This window comes from Sorex fumeus, unplaced genomic scaffold, assembly GCF_029834395.1.
Source record: "Sorex fumeus unplaced genomic scaffold, SorFum_2.1 ptg000006l, whole genome shotgun sequence".
Classification (NCBI taxonomy): Eukaryota; Metazoa; Chordata; class Mammalia; order Eulipotyphla; family Soricidae; genus Sorex; species Sorex fumeus.
In genome coordinates, this window is record NW_026606063.1 from 49,121,269 (window position 1) to 49,142,777 (window position 21,509).

At 45.3% G+C, this 21,509-nt stretch overlaps 1 protein-coding gene across 1 annotated transcript in view; it reads left to right on the plus strand.

The window, feature by feature from the left end:
- Window positions 1-5,985: 5,985 nt before the first annotated feature.
- The window catches only part of FAM161A (FAM161 centrosomal protein A), a 38,138-nt gene continuing 22,614 nt past the window's right edge, over window positions 5,986-21,509 (plus strand). Inside the window, exons 1-2 of the mRNA XM_056128929.1 lie at window positions 5,986-6,261; window positions 17,417-17,652. Coding sequence (XP_055984904.1) covers window positions 5,986-6,261; window positions 17,417-17,652 — 512 coding nt within the window. The remainder of the gene's footprint in view (window positions 6,262-17,416; window positions 17,653-21,509) is intronic.

A 21,509-nucleotide genomic window follows, 5' to 3' on the forward strand; every position in this document is an offset into this window, starting at 1 on the left:
CTGGGGATTAAACTAAGGTCAGCTGTGTTTAAGACAAATGCCTAACCCCCTGTGCTATCTCTAGTCCCTAATAAAGTTACTGGGTGGTGCTCATGGCTTACTCCTGGCTCCTCAGGAATTACTCCTGGTGGTGCTTTGAGGACCATATGGGATGTGCCAAATCAAACCTGGGTTGACTGTGTGCTAGGCAAATGCCCTATCTGCTGCACTATCACTTTGGCCCTCTACAGAAGATCTTTTGATCTTGTTTTCATGGTTTAAAAATTTTTTATTGCTTCTGTGATCCAACCATCTTTCCATAAATATAAAATCTTATATGTATAAACTATAAAACCCATAGTTGCTCCCCTCATTTGACAAGTTTTTTTTATTTTTTTCTAAACTGTTTTTGTTTTTGGTTTTTTTTTTTTTTTTTTTGGTCACATCCAGCAATGCTCAGGGGTTACTCCTGACTCATGTATGCACTCAAGAATTATTCCTGGCCGTGCTTAGGGGCCATATGGGATGCTGGGAATCGAACCCAGGTTAGCTACGTGCAAGGCAAATATCCTACCCATTGTACTGTCACTCCAGCCCCTTCACAGGTCTTTTAAAACTTGTCAGAAACTAGTCTTTCATGCTTTATAAGTGCATGAAATTTTTTCATACTTTGAGATGGGCCTGAACGATATAGTCCCAGACCTGCTATTATAATGAGTGAAGAAAGATACTGAGGTGCTCATCTGTGGAGAAATGTTTAGCCAGTTGGTACGGAATCAGAACTTTTATAAGAATAATAAATTGGTTTTGGGCTGGAGAGTGAGTACAAAGAATAAGGCACTTGTCTTGCATGCAGCTGATTCAGATTCAGTCCCCTGTACCATATAAGGCCATGTCCCACTCTCCCCCAGCCCGTCATGAGTGATCCCTGAGCACAACCAGGTGTGAACCCAAAAACCAAAAATAGGAGACTGGTTTGTATTCTAAATAATTAGAACAAAGTTTATAACTCTTCAAGTAGAGGGGCCAAAAGAATGTATAGCAGGTGAGCACTAACTTCTTACACATCAAACTCAAACTTGCACCACATTTGGTCCCATGACCCATGTAAGGAGTGATACCTGAACACAGTAAGGGGGGGCCCCAAAACCAAACTTAAGTGGGAACCGGGGAAAAAGCTGAAAGAACTAGTATGAAAGCTGCAGGAGGCAGGGCTGGAGCAATAGCACAGTGGGTAGGTTTACCTCGCACGCGACTGTGCCCAGATTCAATTCCCAGCATTCCAGATGGTTCCTCCAAGCATTGCCAGGGGTAATTCCTGAGTGAAGAGCCAGAAGTAACCCCTGTGCATCGCCTGGTGTGACCCAAAAAGCAAAAAAAAAAAAAAAGAGGCCCAGGTTCAATCCCTGACACTGCATGGTCCTTTGTGCATTGTCAGTGGTAGTGCATGAAATCACAAGTAGTGGTCAAAAGACAAAATAATTCCAATGGTAGAACTCATGATTTGCATGTATGAGACCGATGGTTCCATTCCTCTGGAAACTTTGTACTTAACAAAGTGTGATGGCTCCACCTTTAAAAAATTTATAGCATACAACAAGACCAAGCACTAAATCTAAATTTCATTATATGTGAATTAACTGATGCTATGCAGTTGTAGAAACTTCAATAATTTGAAACCATATGGAAAAATAAAGACCTCCCATATAGGTAAGGTCAGGAAAATTATAAAAGCTAGTGTTACTGTAAAAGTTTTGTCTTCTACGAGATTAATCTCAGAGACCAGAGAGAGATAATACAGTGGGTTGCATGTTTGGCATGTGGCCAACTTAATTCGATCCCCGGCACCCTATATGGTCCCCAAGTACCACCAGGAATGATCTCTTATCACCACCAGGTGTTTAAACCCCCAAATTATTAATCTGTAAATTACTGTTACAGAATTCCCGTAATTCCAAGTGGTTTTTTATATAATCTAAGAAATTAGGCATTTAAAGGAATTACTATCTTGTTTTGGGGTTAATGTATGGAGATGTAACTGACCTCAACAGAAAAGAAGTTTGGATAGAGCTATGAATTACTGTTTCTGAAGTTAAAACAATTCATATTTGAATGCTTTAATTCTGTGATTTGAAATGTGTCCATGACAACCATAAAGAAAATTGCTATAAGGTACACACAAAAGGAAATGAGAAAGGAATTTAAATATTTCACTATTAAATAGTCAACTGAATAGAAAACAATTGATGTGTGTACGCGCGTGCTGCCAGTGTAGCTGAGAATATGCACTTACACAGTGACTGAGAAGGCAGTGTGTAGCCATTCTGCCCCTTGTTGGAGTCTTGTGTAAGCAGTTTTGGTGCTGGAGCTCATTTGTCACTTTATCAGAACTGCATTTTAATATCTACCTCCTACACAATCATTCCCCTCCTTCCCTCTCTAAAGTATCAGGCTTGGCCTGAAGACTTCTATTTCCCTCTCTTTCATGGGAATTTCCTCCAATAAAGCTCTTGCACTTCTGACTTCTGACTCCTTGGTATCTGTTTTCTGAAGTACCCAAATAATAAACCCGTGAATGGGTATACTCAAGAAAATGATAAAAGACAATGAGTAGAAGTGCAGCTTAAATTTGAATATGCCTTTTCTGTGATTCATATTAGAACAACAACAAAAAAAAAGAATTCAGTGGTTTTTTTTTTTTTAAAGTATTGTTGGGTTGGAGCGATAGCCCAGCGGGTAGGGCGTTTGCCTTGCACTCCGCCAGCCCGGCGGACCCGCGTTTGATTCCTCTGCCCCTCTTGGAGAGCTTTGCAAGCGACCGAGAGTATCTCGCCCGCACAGCAAAGCCTGGCTAGCTACCCGTGATGTATTCGATATGCCAAACACAGTAACATATCTCACAATGGAGACGTTACTGGGACAGCTCGGCCGAGCAAATTGATGAACAACGGGAGGACAGTGCTACAATGCTATTGTTTGCTTGGGGGTGGGGGGGGGGGGCTAGGGAAGCTATTCTGTAATTGAAAAGAAACAGCCTGAGAGATAGTAGAAGGGATTAAATCAACTTGCCTTGTATACTGCCAAACCTTCAATTTCCTATATCACAGATGGACTCCAGCACTGCTAGGAGTGTCCTTACGCACAAAGCTATCCTAGTAGTAAATGAGAGATAGAATCCGGAGTTCTGACATCCGTCGACGATCAACAATCAGGGACGCTGTCTCATTTGCCAAGGTGTCGAAAATCAGATGGGCTGGTCACGTAATGAGATTTAAAGACGACCGCTGGACTAGAGCTGTTACCGACTGGATTCCACGGGATGTCAAAAGACCGTGTGGCCGCCCACCTACCAGATGGTCAGACTTCTTCGTCAAGATCATGAACGATCGGTTTGAGGTCCTTCATGTTCCCGGAGCGAACAGATGCCATTGGGCTACACTAGCACGCGACAGGGACAAATGGAGACATTACTGGCGCCCGCTCAAGCAAATCGCCGACTAACGGGAAGTTAAGTGATTAAGTGATCCTAGTAGTAAGCTCCTAGGAGTAAGCTCTGAGCATCACCATTTATTACCCAAATAATTTTAGTAATAAAAATAGATTCATATGCAACAGTGTGTCAGAATATAAAAAATCACCATGGTTGGCTAGTTCTTTCAAGCCTATGTTTTTCTGGAACATTAAGTTACCGCTTGCTTTTTTTAAGTCGTGTTCTCTCCCTCTCACATAAAGTAAATTTATTTCAATAAAAACAATTTTGTGGTCAGGGCCAGAGATAATACAGAGATAAAAGTGGGGTAAGTGCTTTCCTTGCATGTAACTGACCCAGGTTTTATCCCCAGCACCTCATATGGTTCTCCGAGCACTGCCAGAGTGATTCCTAAGTGCAGACTAGAAGCAACTCCTAAACATAACCAGGTGTAGTCCAAAAACAAAAACTTGAGGGTCTGGAGAGATGGTACAGCAGCTAAGGCATTTGCCTTGCATGCAATGATCTGGGTTTAATCCTTGGCACTACATATAGTCCCCTGAGCACTGCTGGGTGTGACCTAAAGACTGAAAAGAACAGAAAACAAACTATCCTGCTTCACTTAAAACCACTACCATAAATGAGATGGAGAACCAAGTATGCACAGTGTAATTCCACTTATATAAAGTTCTAAGTCATTGGGATGGATTGACTGGGGGAAGGAGATGGACTGAGGGAAGGGGCACAGGGGATCTTTCTGGACTAAAAGAAAAATGTACTCTATCTGAAGAGTATAATTACATGAATGTGCACTTTTGGCAAAATTCATATATGAGATCTGTTCATTTCATCTATATTTCAGTACAAACGTGGAAAAACTTCCAATCAAGATGTAACATTTGTCATTTTTGATAGTTCTATTTCTGCTCTATATACTATGTTACTAGCTATCTTTATATTTAGAATATTGATGGTAAAAGGAAATTATACTTTTCTACATACACACAGGGAGTTCACCACACCTTAACCCTATACTAGTCTTCCTCGGTTTCTGCAGGCAAATACCGAGGGAAACGTGCAGGAAAAAAACCAATGCATTTGAACAACTGAAAGTTCTTACTCTGGGCACTTGAGGCGGCCATTCCTCTTGGGTTGCCAGATTTACCTTTTGCTCAGAATCCAGACACCGTCGGTTCCAGTGTGTAAGACAAATGCACAGTCGAAACAAAACACGGTCTTTAGGACATAAGGAAGTAAGGGACTTTGCACGTGCTCACTCCAGATCACTGAATAAGACCACATGGTATACAGAGCTCACACCCCAAAGCTGTAGTATAGTGATGGCGGCTTAAAGGACAGCTGGGAAGGCGAGTGGGCTCTGCGAAGAAGCTGACGATAGGTGTGTGTTTGGGAGGGGAGGGTGGGGGGAGGTGCCACAGCCTCAGAATCAGGAAATTGTGGCTTAAATAGCAAGTGGCAGAGACCGCACGCCTGCTATTTTAAGGCTAGAGTTCTCACACAGCCACAGAAAAGCCATTTGAAGTGCGTACACCCCGATGGGAAATGTTGAAGAGGTTATGGTAGGCGAGATGGGATGTATCAGTAATTACCCTGGGGTCTTCGCGTTCTGCAACTCTGCTGATTACCTAAGCACTGAAACGCTGGCTCCAAGACATTAACACTGGGGAGTGGGCGGGCTAGAATCCTAACTCTGGACCTCTATTGGCTAGGGCAAAAAAGCAAGCGGCAGCAGCCTGGGTCGGATTGGTCCGTTTCTGGAGCTCTCATGTCAATCTGAGAGGAAAGCATCTAACGCCGGTCCATTCTCTCCGGCTCCTGGGGGAGCCATGTTAGGTAGCAGGAGGCAAATCTTACATATGTTGAGACCGGCACACAGTAATATCTCTGGCTTGCCTGCACCGCCGCCATCACCACATGTTATTTCTTTTCTTTTTCTATGCTTTTAGAAATTCTGGATTTGGGGCCACCTCGGGCTGTGCTTAGGGGCTTATTCCTGGAGGGCGGGAAGAGGTGGCGGGAGAAGGGCGGTGGCTAGAGCACTCTATGGGATGCCGGAGATCGAATCCGGGCTGACCGCATGCAAGGCTAACTGCCCTACACCGCTGTACGATCCGGTCTCCAAACATGTTATTTCAATAAGTGAAGATGTGTTCTTTCCACGGCCCCCGTCTCCGCCATGTAGTGAACCGTGCCATTAGGCTAATCCTAGAAGTACGCGTTTCGGCGGGGAGGCGTAAGGAGTGGGGGAGGTGCCCTCCCGCGCACTCACACCCCTTAAACCTGCGGGTTTAGTGCTGCCCCTTCTCCCCCGGGGTCGCCACGCTCGGGTCTCCAGACGCGTTCCTGGAGCTTGAATGGTTTTTGGCCTCTCGCGGCCCTTGTAATGTTGTAGCGTCCCTGGTTACGGCGCCCCTAGTTACCGCCAGCCCCAAGTTGGGAGCGGCCGGGGAGCCTGGGGCCGCGCCCGCTTCCCAACTCCGGGCCGGCGCTGGCGCTCAGGCCTCGGCGGCGCGGTGATGGCTGCCTCACACGCAGAGGAGAGGTTGGCGGCCTGCAGCTTCCAAGAACTCAGCACCGGAGCCCAGTACAAACGCGAAGACCTCGTGGATGCCCTGGAGACTGTGGCAGATGTCGTGGAGGAGGATGTGGAAGAAGAGAACGATAAAGCACTGCGGCTGGCGCAGGCGCCGGTAATGCGGGACGGGGCCGGGCGCGCGCTGGGCGCGGGCGCGGGCGCGGGCGCGGGCGTGGGCCGAGCACGGGCGCGGGCGCGGGCGCGTCGAGGCCCGGGCGCGAGTTCTGCTACTCTTCCCTCTTCCGAGGGAGGGAAACGCGGCGCCCATCTACATCTTTTCTCAGACTCAAAGTCGAGGTGCCAGGGATTTTTGTAAAATATCTTGAGAGCATTCGCATTACTCTCTTCCTACCAGCGAGTGCAAAGTGTTGATTCTAACTTGTACTCCAGTATCTGTTGGCGGCTTTCTGACTGTAGGAAACTGATCTATTACATAGTGGGTAAGCCATGAAAACGCAAATGAATCAGGTGTGCTGTAAAGTATGCTTTGTTGTCACCTAAACAACACCGTTGGGCTTTATCTGTGGATCTTAACACAATACAGACAAGTTAAAAACTCTTACGAAGAGAGAGAACAAAAGGGAATGCCCTGCCATAGAGGTAGGGTGGAATGGGGGGTGGGGGGGTGGGAGGGATACTGGGATCCGTGGTGGTGGGAAATGGGCACCGGTGGAGGGATGGGTATTTGATCATTGTATAATTGAAACCCAAGCACAAAAATGTGTAAATCTGCAACTGTACCTCATGATGTCTCACTATTAAAAAAATTTTAATAAAAAAATGTAAAAAAAAAAACTCTTAAGAGTTCAGCGGATAGATATATCACATAGAGCTGAAAACTTCCAGGAAAGCAAATGATTGAGGTTCCCATGTTTCCTAAACGGCTCTCAGGGAGGAGTGAGGCAGGTGGAGAGAGCCTCTCCCTGATCAGTTTTCGGTGTCTTATGTCTTGAACACCTGTCGACAAGTGGAGAGCCGAGTCTGCCATCTGCTCTATTTATTTAGAAAACGTGCACCTTGAGTTTTAACAAGAAATCGGCAGATTTAAACCTGTTCTCTGTTAAAGATACTAATTAAGGGGCCAGAGTGATAGTACAGCTGGTAGGGCGTTTGCCTTGACTTGGCATCACTAGAAATGATCTGGGAGCACAACACAAAAACAGAACAAGATACTAGTTAATACCATTTCCCAAGACACCGAAGGGAACAAAACATTTGGTCTAGGGCTAATAGAAATCACTGCACTGTTTGGAATTCTAATTTCACTTATGATGAAACTTAATGAGAATTTCTTGTTTTGGGACCATACCCCCTTGGTGCTCAGAGACTACTCCCAGCTCCATGCTCAAGGATTGCTCAGACTTGGGGGCACCATGCAATTCCTGGAATTGAACCCAGACCACCAGCAGGCAAAGAACACGTGTTCAGCCCATTGACTTGTTAATAAGGAAAATTTGTAGCAACCCCACTTATGATAATATTTCGTTAACACACAAGTTACTTCAGGTCATCTCTCTATAGAAAGGCACTTCGAATGTGAGCCAGGGTCACTTTCAAAGTCTAGGATCAGTTTCTTTCCTGATAAGCCTTCCCCTCAATGTGGGTCTACAAAAGAGACAAAGTGATGGAGGAAAAAGATTTGATTGGAGGAAAAGGATTTGATGTACTGAATTTGGACTCCCTCCTCTACTACTTGTAGATAACATTACTACTTCTGTTTCATTTGCCATATCCTTAAGTAGCTATAATTATTGCCTCTTAGTGTTTCATTGTTACAACAACCAAATGAGAGGATGGGTATCATGGCTAAGCAACAGTGTAAATTAATCTTAGCAATAAATGCAGTTGCCAGTGTGACCATCATTTGAACTATTAGCACAGCGGGTAGGGCGTTCGCCTTGCACGCAGCCTACCTGGTCGGCCCAGGTTCGATTCCTCCGCCCCTCTCAGAGAGCCCGGCAAGCTACTGAGAGTGTCTTGCCCACATGATGCCAAACACAGTAACAGGTCTCACAATGGAGACGTTACTGGGCCCGCTTGAGCAAATTGATGAAAAAACGGGAGGACAATGCTACAGTGCTACAGTGCCCAGAGGTTAAATTATCTTTCAAATGCAGTGGTATCCTGAGCACAGAGCTGGCAGTATCCCCCAAGCACCCCTGAGGGACAAGCCCTCCACTTCCTCAAAATGAACTTTTCATATACTTACATATAAGATTATGTACTGAATGGGAACCTATCTCTAAAACTTTATTTTCTGATTTGATCATTTGGGCTTGAGAAGATTCTACAAACCTGTTGAGTACTAGTAATTATACCTCCAGACCTATTTATTAATGATGAGATAGAATACATTACTTTATTATGAAAAATAAATGTTAGTGTGTGATAAGTATGAACTATTTTGTATGTGTTATTAAGTGTGTGGTATTATATTTCAGTTTAAAAAAAAATAAATGCAGTGGTAGTCAGTCATGTGGGTTTTTATTTGTTTGGCTAGATTTGGGGCTCAGTGGTTACTCCTGGCTCTGTGCACAGGGATTTGTCCTGCTAGGCTCTGGGGACCATATGTAGTACTGTGGATCAGATCTGGAGAGCAACTAAATGCAAGACAAGCACCCTATCCACTGAATTGTCTATCTGGCATCACAGTGTTTTGGGGTTTTGATTGTTTGGGGGCCATATCCAACAGTGCTCAGGGGTTATTCTTGGCTTACTTGGTTACTCAGTAACCACTTCTGGTAGTGCTTGGGGGACCATGTAGGATGCTGGGAATGAAATTGCTCTGGTTTTTGTCTCATAGTTTTATATATGTGTTGTTTGGCAGCCTATTTCCCTAATTTATTGTGGTTACCCATGTTACTACATGTAGATCTGCCTTATAACAAATCCTTCCAATGCAGATGTAATTTAAAAATTCCAGAATATCAAATGATATTTAGACCATAGCATGAAGCATGATGGGTGCCCGCTCTAATGAAGCAGCCTGTGCAGGAGGGAGACTTCATCTAAATAGGTCAAGCTGATTTAGAAAGATCATCCTCTAATCTCACGGCTGTGTGCAAATATTTCGCTGAAAGCTGAGCAGTTTAAGGGTGTGAATGCTATTTCAGGCTCAGCTCTTAAACAGTGATGCCCTTGGCCTGGGCTCTTTGGTTCCCCAAATGTTTTCTGTGTGGAGACAAAGGTGAAATTAGAGCTGGAGGTCAGTTCCCAGTTATCTGTAGGTTATAGGGAAAAGATCTGTTGAGCTGACTGGTTGGAGCTCATCAGGGTACAGGACTGAGTGGATACTACAGCGCTGCCCCTCCAGGTCCATCAGGTCACTTCTCAACCTTCTCGTCCTCCTGTAGCTTCTTCAGATCTGTATTTTCAGGACCAAATCCGTTTTATCCCTTTTTGTGGAAATCAGTATTATAAGACTTCTCTTCAGAGATGTTCTATATAAACAAATGAATATCTTCCTAAAGCCCAGAAATTATTCTAGACCAGGGGCCACAGGGCAACCACTATGAACAGAGTAGACAGATCCTTCCCAGTGTGGTGCTTTGTTCAGCTGTTTTGTTTTGAAGCCACACTTCAAGGTGCTCAGGGGCTAGTCCTGGCTCTTTGCTTAGGGGACCACATACTGCTGAGTACTGAACCAGTCAGCTTGCATGCAAGACAAGCACCTTACTTAACCCCTTCTGCTGTCTCCAGGATGTCTTAACTTTGCAAATACTGCCTGTAGGAATATAGTTCTAAACATTTTAGGCTTAACATTGGTTTGTCCTTTCTACCTTGCCACAGGGAGCTTAGGGTTGCAACCATCACAGTGCTCCTGAGACACTCCCATTCCTTTGTTTATCTGTAATCACTTTCTTTGTGCTCTGCTTCCCTAACCTATCCCATGTATCCCCTAATCAGACTCTGTTAACTTGTAAGATCAGATTCTTCTAGGAACACTAGACTTGTATTCATAAGTGAAATATTTTTCGCCTTTATCTTCTCCTTATGCCTTTTTACTTTAGAGCAATGTCCTTTATGCATAGACAAAGGATGACAGTTAATGCTTTGTATTTGTAACTTGGGAGTTAATTGACTCCAAATAATATTCACTCCTGAACATCTGTTTTCTCGACTTAAGCCTCAGCTGCCCATACTTCCTAGCACCCCAAAAGCAGGGTCCCAACGAGGGACTAGATGGACCCAGGGCAAACTGTGAGCTACCATGGCATCAAAGTGGACTAGACCAAAGCACCACAGCGCTTAACAATAAGTTAAGAGCATGATCATGGACAAATTCTATCATGATCCAAAAAGTAACAATTAGATTAGGACCCTGCTAGGGTTAGAAAGACTAATCTGGCCTGAGCACTGTGGTCTGAAATCTATAACAAGATGCTCCCAGGAGAACCATCCTATAAGCTTAATATATCTCTTACTGTGTCCATAGGGCTGGAGCAATAGCACAGCAGTAGGGCGTTTGCTTTGCACGCAGCCAGCCCAGCCGAGCTGGGTTCGATTCCTCCACCCCTCTCCGAGAGCCCGGCAAGCTACCGGTAGGATTTCACCCTCACGGCAAAGCCTGGCAAGCTACACATGACGTATTTAATATGCCAAACACAGTAACAACAAGTCTCACAATGGAGATGTTACTGGACCCGCTTGAGCAAATCCATAAACAACAGGAGGACAGTGACAGTGACAGTGACTCTGTCCATACAAAATGACTAATATGAATGTTTATGTTTGTTGGACTAAGGAAAGAAGAAACGCACCCATTTTGCGTTGGGGCTGGTGGTCTTGCTGAATGAGAATTTGTCCTAGAAGGAGCTTCCCCTGAGGGAAGGATTTTACCTCAGTTGATTGTATTATGACCACACCTATGTGTAATTGTTACTCCAACCCCTCATGATTTGGGATATAAGTAAGGTTGTGAGAGTGGGCAGGGGGAATCAGGAAGAGGGATGGAGATGAAATTGGAATAAAGTACAATTGATTCCAACTAGCCTAGCCCTCGTTCCCTCCTTCGTCTGCCCATCAGCAACCCCTGGATGGGGGAAGTGGCCTGAGACCTCCCAGTGCAGGCAGTGAGAGAGAGCTGCTGTGTCCTTTGTATGTTTTTTGAATATATACTGCCTGTTCCCTCCAGGGCAGAATTTGACTTCCTTCTGTGATATCTCAAAGCATCTGGAACTGACATAACTGGACATGTTCTGTCTTCAGCTCATTGACAGGAGTTAGAAGTTCCATCTCACTCAAGTTGCTAACCATGCTTTATGTACATGCCTTTTATCTAAGCTCCCTAGATGCTTACCAGAGAGGGAAATTTGATCCAGTTTGTGTTTTTCAGCAGGTAGCTGAAAGCTGATGTTCCCAAATATTAATAATAAAATTAGCAAAGTATCCCTACAACTAAGACAGTAATGATGAGAAGCACATATAAGAAAGTAAAGAAGAACCTGCAAGGCTAGTGCATCAGCAGCCTGATGGCGACTTCAGACTTCCAAGATACCCCAAATTTGCTGCTGTGCCTTTGGCCAGACCCCAAAAACTTGGGGCAAAGTTTACCAAGAAAGTAAACGGCCAAAAGTTAGGTATTTGGGAGACACACCCACAAACCACCTCCACCTCAGCTATATAATTGGAGGCATGGCCTCTCTGGTTCCTGATCGAACTGCTTAACAGCCATGATCCAGAGACTCAGAGACAAATCTCGGAACCCAGCTGCTTTTGGCAGAGATGCATCCAGTCCTCACAATGGGTTACCGACGCTGGACCACCCCAGGGAGGAAGGGTGTTGTCCCTCTGCCTGCTCCCCCTTCGTGGCTCAAGGGCTGCCATCTTGCAGAGGCCACTGGACAGTCAGGTTTGGGCCTGCAGTGATGAGACATGCAGGGCTTCATGGGATGGAGGTGGAGCCGGCCCTTTCCTCCCCACCCCAAGGAGACCCTCAAGTCCCCACCCATGAACAGCCTCTCTGGCTCCTGATCAAGCTGCTTAACAGCCATGATACCAGAGACTCACAAACAAATCTCGAAACACAGTGGCTTCTGGCAGAAATGCGTCCATACCCCACTGTAGGTTACTGTCACTGGACCACCCCAGGGAGGAAAGGGTGCTGTCCCTCCACCTGCTCCCCCTTGGCAGCTCGGTGGCCACCATCCTCCAGAGGCCATTGGACAGTCAGGTTTGGGCCCACAGTGATGAGACACGCGGGGCCTCTTGGGATGGGGGTGGAGCCGACCCTTTTCTCCCTGCCCCAACGAGACCCCCGAGTCACCGCCCACGAAGGGCCTCTCTGGCTCCTGATCAAGCTGCTTAATGGCCATAATCCCAGAGACTCAGAAACAAATCTCGGAACACAGCAGCTTTTGGTAGAAACGCATCCGGTCCCTGCAGTAGGTTACCAGCGCTGGGCCACCCCAGGTGGGAATAGGTTTCATGCCTTGGCCTGTTCCCCCTAGCAGCTCAGTGGCTGCCATCCTCCAGATACCACTGGACAGTCAGGTTTTGGCCCACAGTGATGAGACACATGGGGCCTCACAGGATGGAGGTGGAGCCGGTCCTGTCCTCCCCGCCCCAATGAGACTCCGAGTCACTGCCCATGAACGGCCTCTCTGGCTCCTGATCAAGCTGCTTAATGGCCATGATCCCAGAGACTCACAAACAAATCTCGAAACCTAGCAGCTTTTGGCAGAAATGCTTCCGGTCCCTGCAGTAGGTTACTGTCTCTGGGCCACCCCAGGGGAGAAAAGGTGCTGTCCCTCTGCCTGCTCCCCCTTGGTGGCTCATGGCTGCCATCTTCTAGAGGCCATTGTACAGTCGGGTTTGGGTCATCAGTGACAAGACACGTGAGGCCTTACAGGATGGGAGTGGAGCTGACCCTTTCCTCCCTGCCCCAACGAGATTCCCGAGTCACCGCCCACAAACGGCCTCTCTGGCTCCTGATCAAGCTGCTCAATGACCATGATCCAAGAGACTGAGGAACAAATCTCAGAACCCAGCAGGTTTGGGCAGAAATCCCTCTTGATTTAATTGTTAAAGTTTCTAAATTCCAAAATCACGTGGCCACTGCTGCAGCCGCAGGACATTGTATGTTATTCATAACCAGCGGTAGAATACAAATTGTCTACTGGTGCCTTTTTGGCAGATCTGAGTGTTGGGGTAAAATCCCAAATAATAATAATGGGTCTGGTGTCCAAATATTGAATGTAATCAAAGTAGAGAGAGAGTAATGTGGAAATCATCTGTCCCACAGGTAGGGGAGGGTGTAGGATGGGGGTTATACTGTGGTTTTTGGTGGTAGAAAATGTGCACTGGTAAATGTACAGGTGTTTCATTGTATGACCGAGACTTAAACCCTAAAGCTTTGTAACTGCTCTCACGGTGATTCAATAAATAAAATTGTAAAAAGGGGGAAAAAAAAAAGTAAGGTGTAGTTCATGCCCAATTCAATCAGTCTAATCAATGGCTGAATAAATAGCAATACTCCTACATAAAAAAAAGTAAAGAAGATATCAGAAAATGTTCTTAATGGAGAATGTGCTATACAGAAGCATGTCATATGAAATGCAGTCCTCTGCATAAACAATTTGTTGATAATACAATTTTTGCAAACCAATTATAGTGAAGAAAACTTGTTTTCCTTCATTTGTTTTCTCCAAGTTAAGTGGTACAACACTATTTGTACATTGTTTTAATTCTGCTTTTAAAACACCACCCTATCAGTAATCATTATATACAATGAACTCTTCTGAATTTTTTCAGTTGGAAACAGGTAGTCAGAATTATTTTCTAGGATCTCATCAGATTTTATCTTTAATTTTTCTGTGGAGAATATCCTTTTTTTTTTTTATCTTGAATCTTTCAGGCGGTAGGTAGAATTTAAAATCATGATCTGTTGTTGCCTTCCATAGTACCTTAATTTCAGAAAATGTTAAAGTCCATATGGAAAAAATCAGGTTTTACTTCTTTAGCAACTTTAGTTAAAAGATCTATGGCAGAGTGATAGTGGAGGGGACAGAGAGATGGTACAGGGATGGGTGGGTGAGTCACTTGTCTTGAAAGTGAGCACAGCCAGGCATGGTTCAAAACTTGGTGCTGTGTATGGTCCCCTAATTCCCACTAGGGGTGAGTCCAGACTGCTGCAGGGAGTAACCCAAAAACAAAGAAGAGAGCTATGAAAAACAAACCATTAAAAAATGTGGAGGCCTGTGACAGGAGTGAGGGAGGAAAAGATTAGAGCTCTGGACTTTACCTACAATTATAATCACTACATTATTTGCCCTCCTCAAGAGGTTGTTTTTGGTTTTTGGTTTTGGTTTTGCTTTTTTTTTTTTCTTATGTAGGAGTACTGCTATTTTTTCAGCCACTGATTAGCTGATTGAATTGGGCATGAACTCCACCTTTTTTTTTCATAGTTTTATTTATTTATTTTTAGTCTTATATTTATTTATTGAATCACTGTGGGAAAAGTTACTAAGTTTTCAGGTTTAAGTTTCAGTCATACAATGATCAAACACCTTTCCCTTCACCAGTACTCACATTTCACCACCAAGAATCCCAATATACCCCCCTCCCATCCCACCCAATGCCTGTGAGGCAGATGATTTCTACTTAACTCTTCTCTACATTGATTACATTCATCATTTCGACAAAAGATGCACCATTATTGTTTAGAATGCCCCCCCCCCCAACAATCAGAATTGCTGAAAAGGCATTGTGAAATACTTTGTTTTCTGTAGCTGGTTATGAGAATCATATAATGATTTTGGATTTCTGCAAAGAGCCAGATAGTTAGGAGATTGGTTTCTGTGCATCTGGTGTTATGGTTGTGCTGTAGAGCCACTTGTGGGGGGGGCAACTCGTAACCTCCGTAGGGCGTGAAGGACGAGCCAGTACCTTCCAGGGAGACTTGGCACCGTAGTTTAACGCATGATCCAATCACTTTGCCGCAAGCTGCCGGGCTCTGGATTAAGTCCTTTTGCCTCTGGAGCCATGGCCGTGCTGTAGAGCCACTCGTGGGGGGCAACTCATAACCTCAGTAGGGCGTGAAGGACGGGCTGGTACCGCCCCCTTCCCATGAGACTGCAGTTGCTCCGTCACCGCTGGCTCATACCTGGCTTTCCTATAAGCTCTGAGGCGGCAGCCGCCTTGCTGACAGGGGGAAAAAGGTGGAAGGGAGCAACACTGTTTCCTTCCCAGGGAGGTATGGCACCGTAGTTTAACACATGGTCCATTCACTTTTTTGCCACAAGCTGCCGGGTTCTGGATTAAGTCCTTTTGCCTCTAGAGCCATGGTCGTGCAAGGGAGCCGCTGTAGGGGGCAACTCGTGACCTCAGTAGGGCGTGAAGGACGAGCCGGTACAGTACTCCTTCCCATGAGACTGCAGTTGCCTTGTCACCGCCGGCTCATACCTGGCTTTCCTATAAGCTCTGAGGTGGCGGCCACCTTGTATGTGGTCCAGATGCATTTCTGCCAAAAGCCGCTGGGTTTTGGGATTTGTTTCTGAGTCTCTGGGATCATGGCCGTTAATCAACTTGATCAGGAGCCAGAGAGGCCGTTTGTAGGTGGCGACTTGGGGTCTCGTTGGGATGAGGAGGAATGGCCGGTTCCACCCCCATCTGGTGAGGCCCCATGTGTCTCGTAACTGCAGGCCCGAACCTGACTATCCAGTGGCCTCTGAAGGATGGTGGTCACCGAGCCGCCAGGGGGAACAGGCCAAGACACAGAACCTATTTCCACCTGGAGTGGCCCAGCCCCAGTAACCTACTGCAGGAGCAGGACGTATTTCTGCCAAAAGCCTTTGGGTTCCGAGATTCATTTCTGAGTCTCTGGGATCATGGCCATTAAGCAGTTCGATCAGGAACCAGAGAGGCCATGCCTCCAATTATATAGCTGAGCCCGAGGTGGTTTGTGGGTGTGTCTCCCGCATTCCTAACTTTTGGCCGTTTACTTTCTTGGTGAACTTTCCCCCAAGTTTTTGGGCTCTGGCCAAAGGCACAGCAGCAATTTGGGGGTATCTGAAAGTCTGACGGTGCCATCAGGCTCCTCACAGGTACAGATTTTTTTTTTTAATTGGTCACACCTGGTGGTACTCAGAGCTTACTCCTGGCTCTGCTGCACTCAGGAATCATTCCTGATGGTGCCCAAGGGACAGTATGGGATTCCGGGGATCAAACCTCAGTTGGCCATGTGCAGGGATAACACCCTACCTGTTGTACTATCGTTTCAGCATTTTCTTGCCATTCCCAAAGTCCCTGTTGCTTTTTGGAGCTCTTGCTCCTGTTATCCACAGGAAGGTCATTTCTACCTTTCCCATGTCTTCTTGATCCCTTCTGTGACCCTCTTCCCCAGGGTTTCTCCCAGGTTCCTTAATGAGCCACTGAGAATCTGCTTCCCTTGATTTCCCTGTGCCCACTCCCTCACTTGCTGCCACTGTATACTTCCGGGCACTCCCTCCACGGCATACTGCAGGCACTCAGGGATAGGCCATTGGGCTGTAGCTGCTTTGTTTGCAGCAGGTGGAACTTGTTCTTCATCTCAGTTAAAACTTACAACACAATAGGGTTTTTTTTATAAAATGTGGCTTGACTTTATCCTATTACATGGATAAGCTGATGACTGGGGAGTCTCATCTTCCTTTATACAATGGATTAACTAGCATTTATTTTCTGATAAATTGTTTTCTCTCTTATTAACAAAATATTTTTAGGGGGAAAATTTTTGCCCTCATTTAATTTATAATTTATTACATGTATGTAGGTTATAAGTAACATATAGCACTGTCCTCCCATTGTCCATCGATTTGCTCAAGTGGGCACCAGCAACATCTCCATTGTGAGACTTGTTGTTACTCTTTTTGGCATATCAAATACACCATGGGGAGCTTGCCAGGTTCTACCATGCGGGCGGGATACTCTCGGTAGCTTGCCGGGCTTTCCAAGGAGAAAATAAAATGTGTGATTCAGAGTTTATTCAAATAAAATGTGTGATTCAAAGCGTTGAATAAAGTTATTTCAAGGAGGAATCAAACCTGGGTTGGCTGCGTGCAAGGCAAACGCCCCACTTGCTGTGCTATCGCTCCAGCCTTAAGTAACATATAATCAAAATTAAGTGAACTCTTTAAGAGATAATATGAGGAAACTGTCAGTTTTTCTTTTTCTTTCTTTCTTTTGGGAAAGAAAGTGCCCAAGGCTTACCCCTGGCCCTGTGCTCAAAGATCACTCCTGGTGGGACTCAGGGGACCATATGCCTGCTGAGGATTAAACTAGGGCCAGTCAGGTACAGGGCAAGTGCCTTAACCCTGGTTCTATCTTTCCAACCCTTTCATTTGTCTTTCAGTTGCAAACACTAAAATAACAGAAATTTCCCCCACTTTTTCCAGGTTGATTTTAACACCAACACTTCTAGCTTGGGTGAAACACAAATAATCCCTGAGGATTTTGTAGACTTTGCTGATATTTACCACTCTAATGAAGAGTATTTCAGAAAACTAAAAGAACTGAAGACTGCCCACATAGAAACTATGGCAAAGTTAGAGAGAATGGACCAGAATAAATTAAGATTCAAGGAGGTTCAGCCATTGATCATCCGGGAAAACACCTGTAGTGCCTCTTCTGGGTAAGTTTGTGTTATTTGTGTAGTATGAAATGTGTGATTCAAAGTGTTGAATAAAGTTATTTCAGAATATTTCTTCTTAAATATCCTTTTGTACTCTTAATAATACAGAGAGATGAGGGCTTGTTTTAAATGCATTATAACTTATGAAGCTATGAGGCAGCTTCTTGCTTTGAGGGCCTTTGGGTGGCATCTGGATTTTATTCTTTTTTGGGGCGTCGGGGTCATACCCAGCAATACTCAAGGGTCACTCCTGGCTCTGCACTGAGGAATTAGTCCTGGTGGTGCTCAGGGACCATATAGGATGTTGGGTATCAGACCTGGGTAGGCTGCCTGCAAATGCAGTATTCTCTGTACTATCTCTCTGGCCCTCTGCCATCTGTTTTTTTTTCTTACACCACTGCAGACATGAACCAGTATAGTTTGTGTGGGATGACTTAAATGATAGAATATTTAATTTAATTTTATTTTTTGGCTTTGGAATCAGGTCATACCTGGTGGTGTTAGTGGAAACTCTCCTTACTCTCAGCCATACTCTGGGGAACCATGTGGTTCCAGAGGCAGACACGGGGCACCCCTGTGCTCTGGTCCTTTGAGCCATCTCCCCAGCCCTAAATTTTAATTTTAGAAGTCCTTTATTATAAAATTTTTAAATTAAAAATGAAAATTTAAAAACATTTTTAATTGAATGTAGGTCAACACTGGATTTATTTTTGGAGGCTTTCTTGTTTTTGGTTCTTTTGTTTTTGGTTTGTTTAGGGATTTTTTTGGGGGGGTCACACCCAGTGATGTGCAGGGGCTACTGCTGCTTCTGCACTTAGAAATTGCTCCTGGCAGTACTCGGGGGACCATATGGGATGCCAAGGATCAAACCCTGGTCAGCCATGTGCAAGGCAAATGCCCTACCTGCTGTCCTATTGCTCCGACCCTGAGCTTTTCTTATTTGTTTTGGGGTTACAACTGGTTGTGCTCAGGGCATACTGCTGTGCTCCTTGTAGGCTTAGAGGGCCATATGGGGTGCTGAGTATCTAATTCAGGAAGACCATTTACCAGATAAGTGCCCTACCTGCTGTGTTGTCACTTTAGCCGCAACATTGAGTTTATCAGAGATACAGAAGAGAGAGCTCAGGACTAAAACATAAATCTGATTCAGATTTTCAAAATAGTCTAATTTCAAGATCCTTCTCTACTTTAAATTCACTTTTTTTGAAACTTTAAGTAAATTTTTTTAAAAAAATTTATTCCCCTTCCCTTCCCGTTTTTGTGGTATTTTTGCATGGCAGTGACCAGAACTCTCACACCCTGGTGAGGGAGTGTCCATTTGCTCACAGTGGGTCGCATCCTTTAGTTGTGGTGCTCACACCACATTTTGGCAACAGTGCTCACCAATGGTCACACATTTGGTTGTGGTGCTTGCACACATCCTTGCTGTGGGTTAAACATCATGCACATTCACTTTATGTGGTGGTGCTTGCCAGGGGTCGCTCACTTTACTTGCAGTGCCCACATACTTGGTTGTGGCACAAAGATCAAATGTTTTGCTGGATATTGGGGATCCCAAATTCCAGGGTTGCTGGGATTGAGCTTGGTACATGTTGGGCGACATTGGCACCTGGAAACTTGTGGTCATAATCTTGCAAGGCAGGCACTTTGCATGGGCTATCCTCAGACTCCTGAAACAGTTTTCTAACTCATCCTCTTAGGGCTGACTGAGCATCCCTTGTGGGCAAGACCTTGCCTGGTCAGTAAAGGGTCAGAAATCAAAATGTCCTCAAGAATACCAAAGTTTGAGAACCAAAATTTGCAATATACTAGGCTGTAAGAGAGCTTTAACATACTGAGAAAGAAGCATTTGACCATGTCAAGAATTTTCACAGGCAGGAATTTTATATTGAAGTGTCATATTTGAGTTGTCTTCTTTTGTTGTTTGTTTGGGTTTTGGAACCCAACCTCGTTTGTGCAGTGGCTGTTCCTGGCTCTCTGCTCAGGAGTGACCCTTTTGGTGCTCAAGGAACCATATGTGGTATATGGGATCAAACCAGGGTCTACCCTATGTCAGGTACCTACCCCTCCACTCTATCTCCAGGACCCCGAGTTCAGACTTAAAGAAGGTACAGTAAGAAAGGAATAGCCATCCAAGCCCAGAAACTATGTGTGCAAAGGTGTGGTAGCACTGTAGCAATGTCCTCCTGTTGTTCATTGATTTGCTTGAGCGGGCACCAGCAATGTCTCCATTGTGAGACTTGTTGTTACTCTTTTTTTTATATATAATTTATTTATTTATTGAATCACTGTGGGAAAAGTTACAAAGCTTTCAGGTTTAGGTCTCGGTCATGCAAATATCAAACACATTTCCCTTTACCAATACTTATTTTTCACCATGAAGAACCTCAATAAACCCCCACCCCCCACCTCTCCCAATGCCTGTGAGGCAGATGAATTCTAGTTAACACTCTATCTACTTTGACTAGATTCATTGTTTCGATAAAAGATGCACCATTATTATTTAGAGTTTACCCCCCCCAAATCAGACCTGCCGAAAAAGCATTGTGAAATGATTTGCTTTTAAGGCTGGGTTCAAGAATTAAATGTTGTCGCATGGTTTTGGATTTCTGCTATTTTACTTATTAACCCTGGAAGTATTTCTACTGAGAGTCAGATAATTAAGAGATTGGTTTCTGTGCTCTGGAGTCATGGCCATGCCCGAGAGCCGCTCGTGGGGGGCAACTGGTGACCTCAGTAGGGCGTGAAGGACGAGCCGGAAATGCCCCCCTTCCCATGAGGTTTTAGTCGCCCCATCACCACCGGCTCATACCTGGCTCTCCACAAGGCTCCCATGCGGCTGCCATTTTTCTTTCCAGAGGGGAGAAGGCGGAAGGGACCAACACCCTTTCCCCGCCGGGCAGACACGGTGGCGTGGATTAACGCATAGTCCGTTCACTTTTCTGCTCCAAGCTGCTGGGTTCTGCATTAAGTCCTTGTGCTTCTGGGGCCGTGGCCGTGCCGGAGAGCCACTCGTGGGGGGCAACTGGTGACCTCGGTAGGGCGTGAAGTACAAGCCCGGAGCGCCCCCCTTCCCATGAGGTTTTGGTCGCCCCATCACCACTGGCTCATACCTGGCTCTCCACAAGGCTCCCATGCAGCTGCCATCTTTCTTTCCAGAGGGGAGAAGGCAGAAGGGAATTGTTACTCTTTTTGATATATCAGATATGCCATGGGGAGCTTGCCAGGCTTTGCCGTGTGGGTGGAATACTTTCAGTAGCTTGCTGGGCTCTTCTGGAGGGACAGAGGAATTGAGCCCAAGTTGGCCACATGCAAGGCAAACACCCTACCCGTTATGCTATCACTCCATCCCAGGTGTGGTAGCATGAGCAATCAGTGTTCCCATGGAACTGCATCTGATTGTGTTTGACTTAAGGATGGTGATTGCAGCTAGACAGGAGAGAGCTGAAATGGAAAAGGTAGGAGGGTCTAGTTTTCAATGACTTTATAATTAAGACTTTGTTTTTGTTTGTTTTGGAGTCACATCTGTCAGGCTTCAGTGCTTATTCTTGGCTCTGCACTCAGGGATCACTCCTGGCAGTCCTCTGGTGACTGTATGGTGCCATGGATCAAACCTGAGTCAGCAACATACAAAGCAAGTGCCTTACCAGTGCACTGTCTTTGTGACTCTGGACTTAACTTTGTAGAATGGAAAACATGTAAAAGTTTGAAGGGGAATGGCATGAACAGGCATGCTTCACAACAGTAATTCTGAAAAACTATGGAGAATTCAAGAAAGGTTGAACATGAAGAACCTCTGGTCTCAGGATTCCACCGCCCGCCCTTGTAAAAGAGGAGTCAAACTTTTGGTTTGGTTT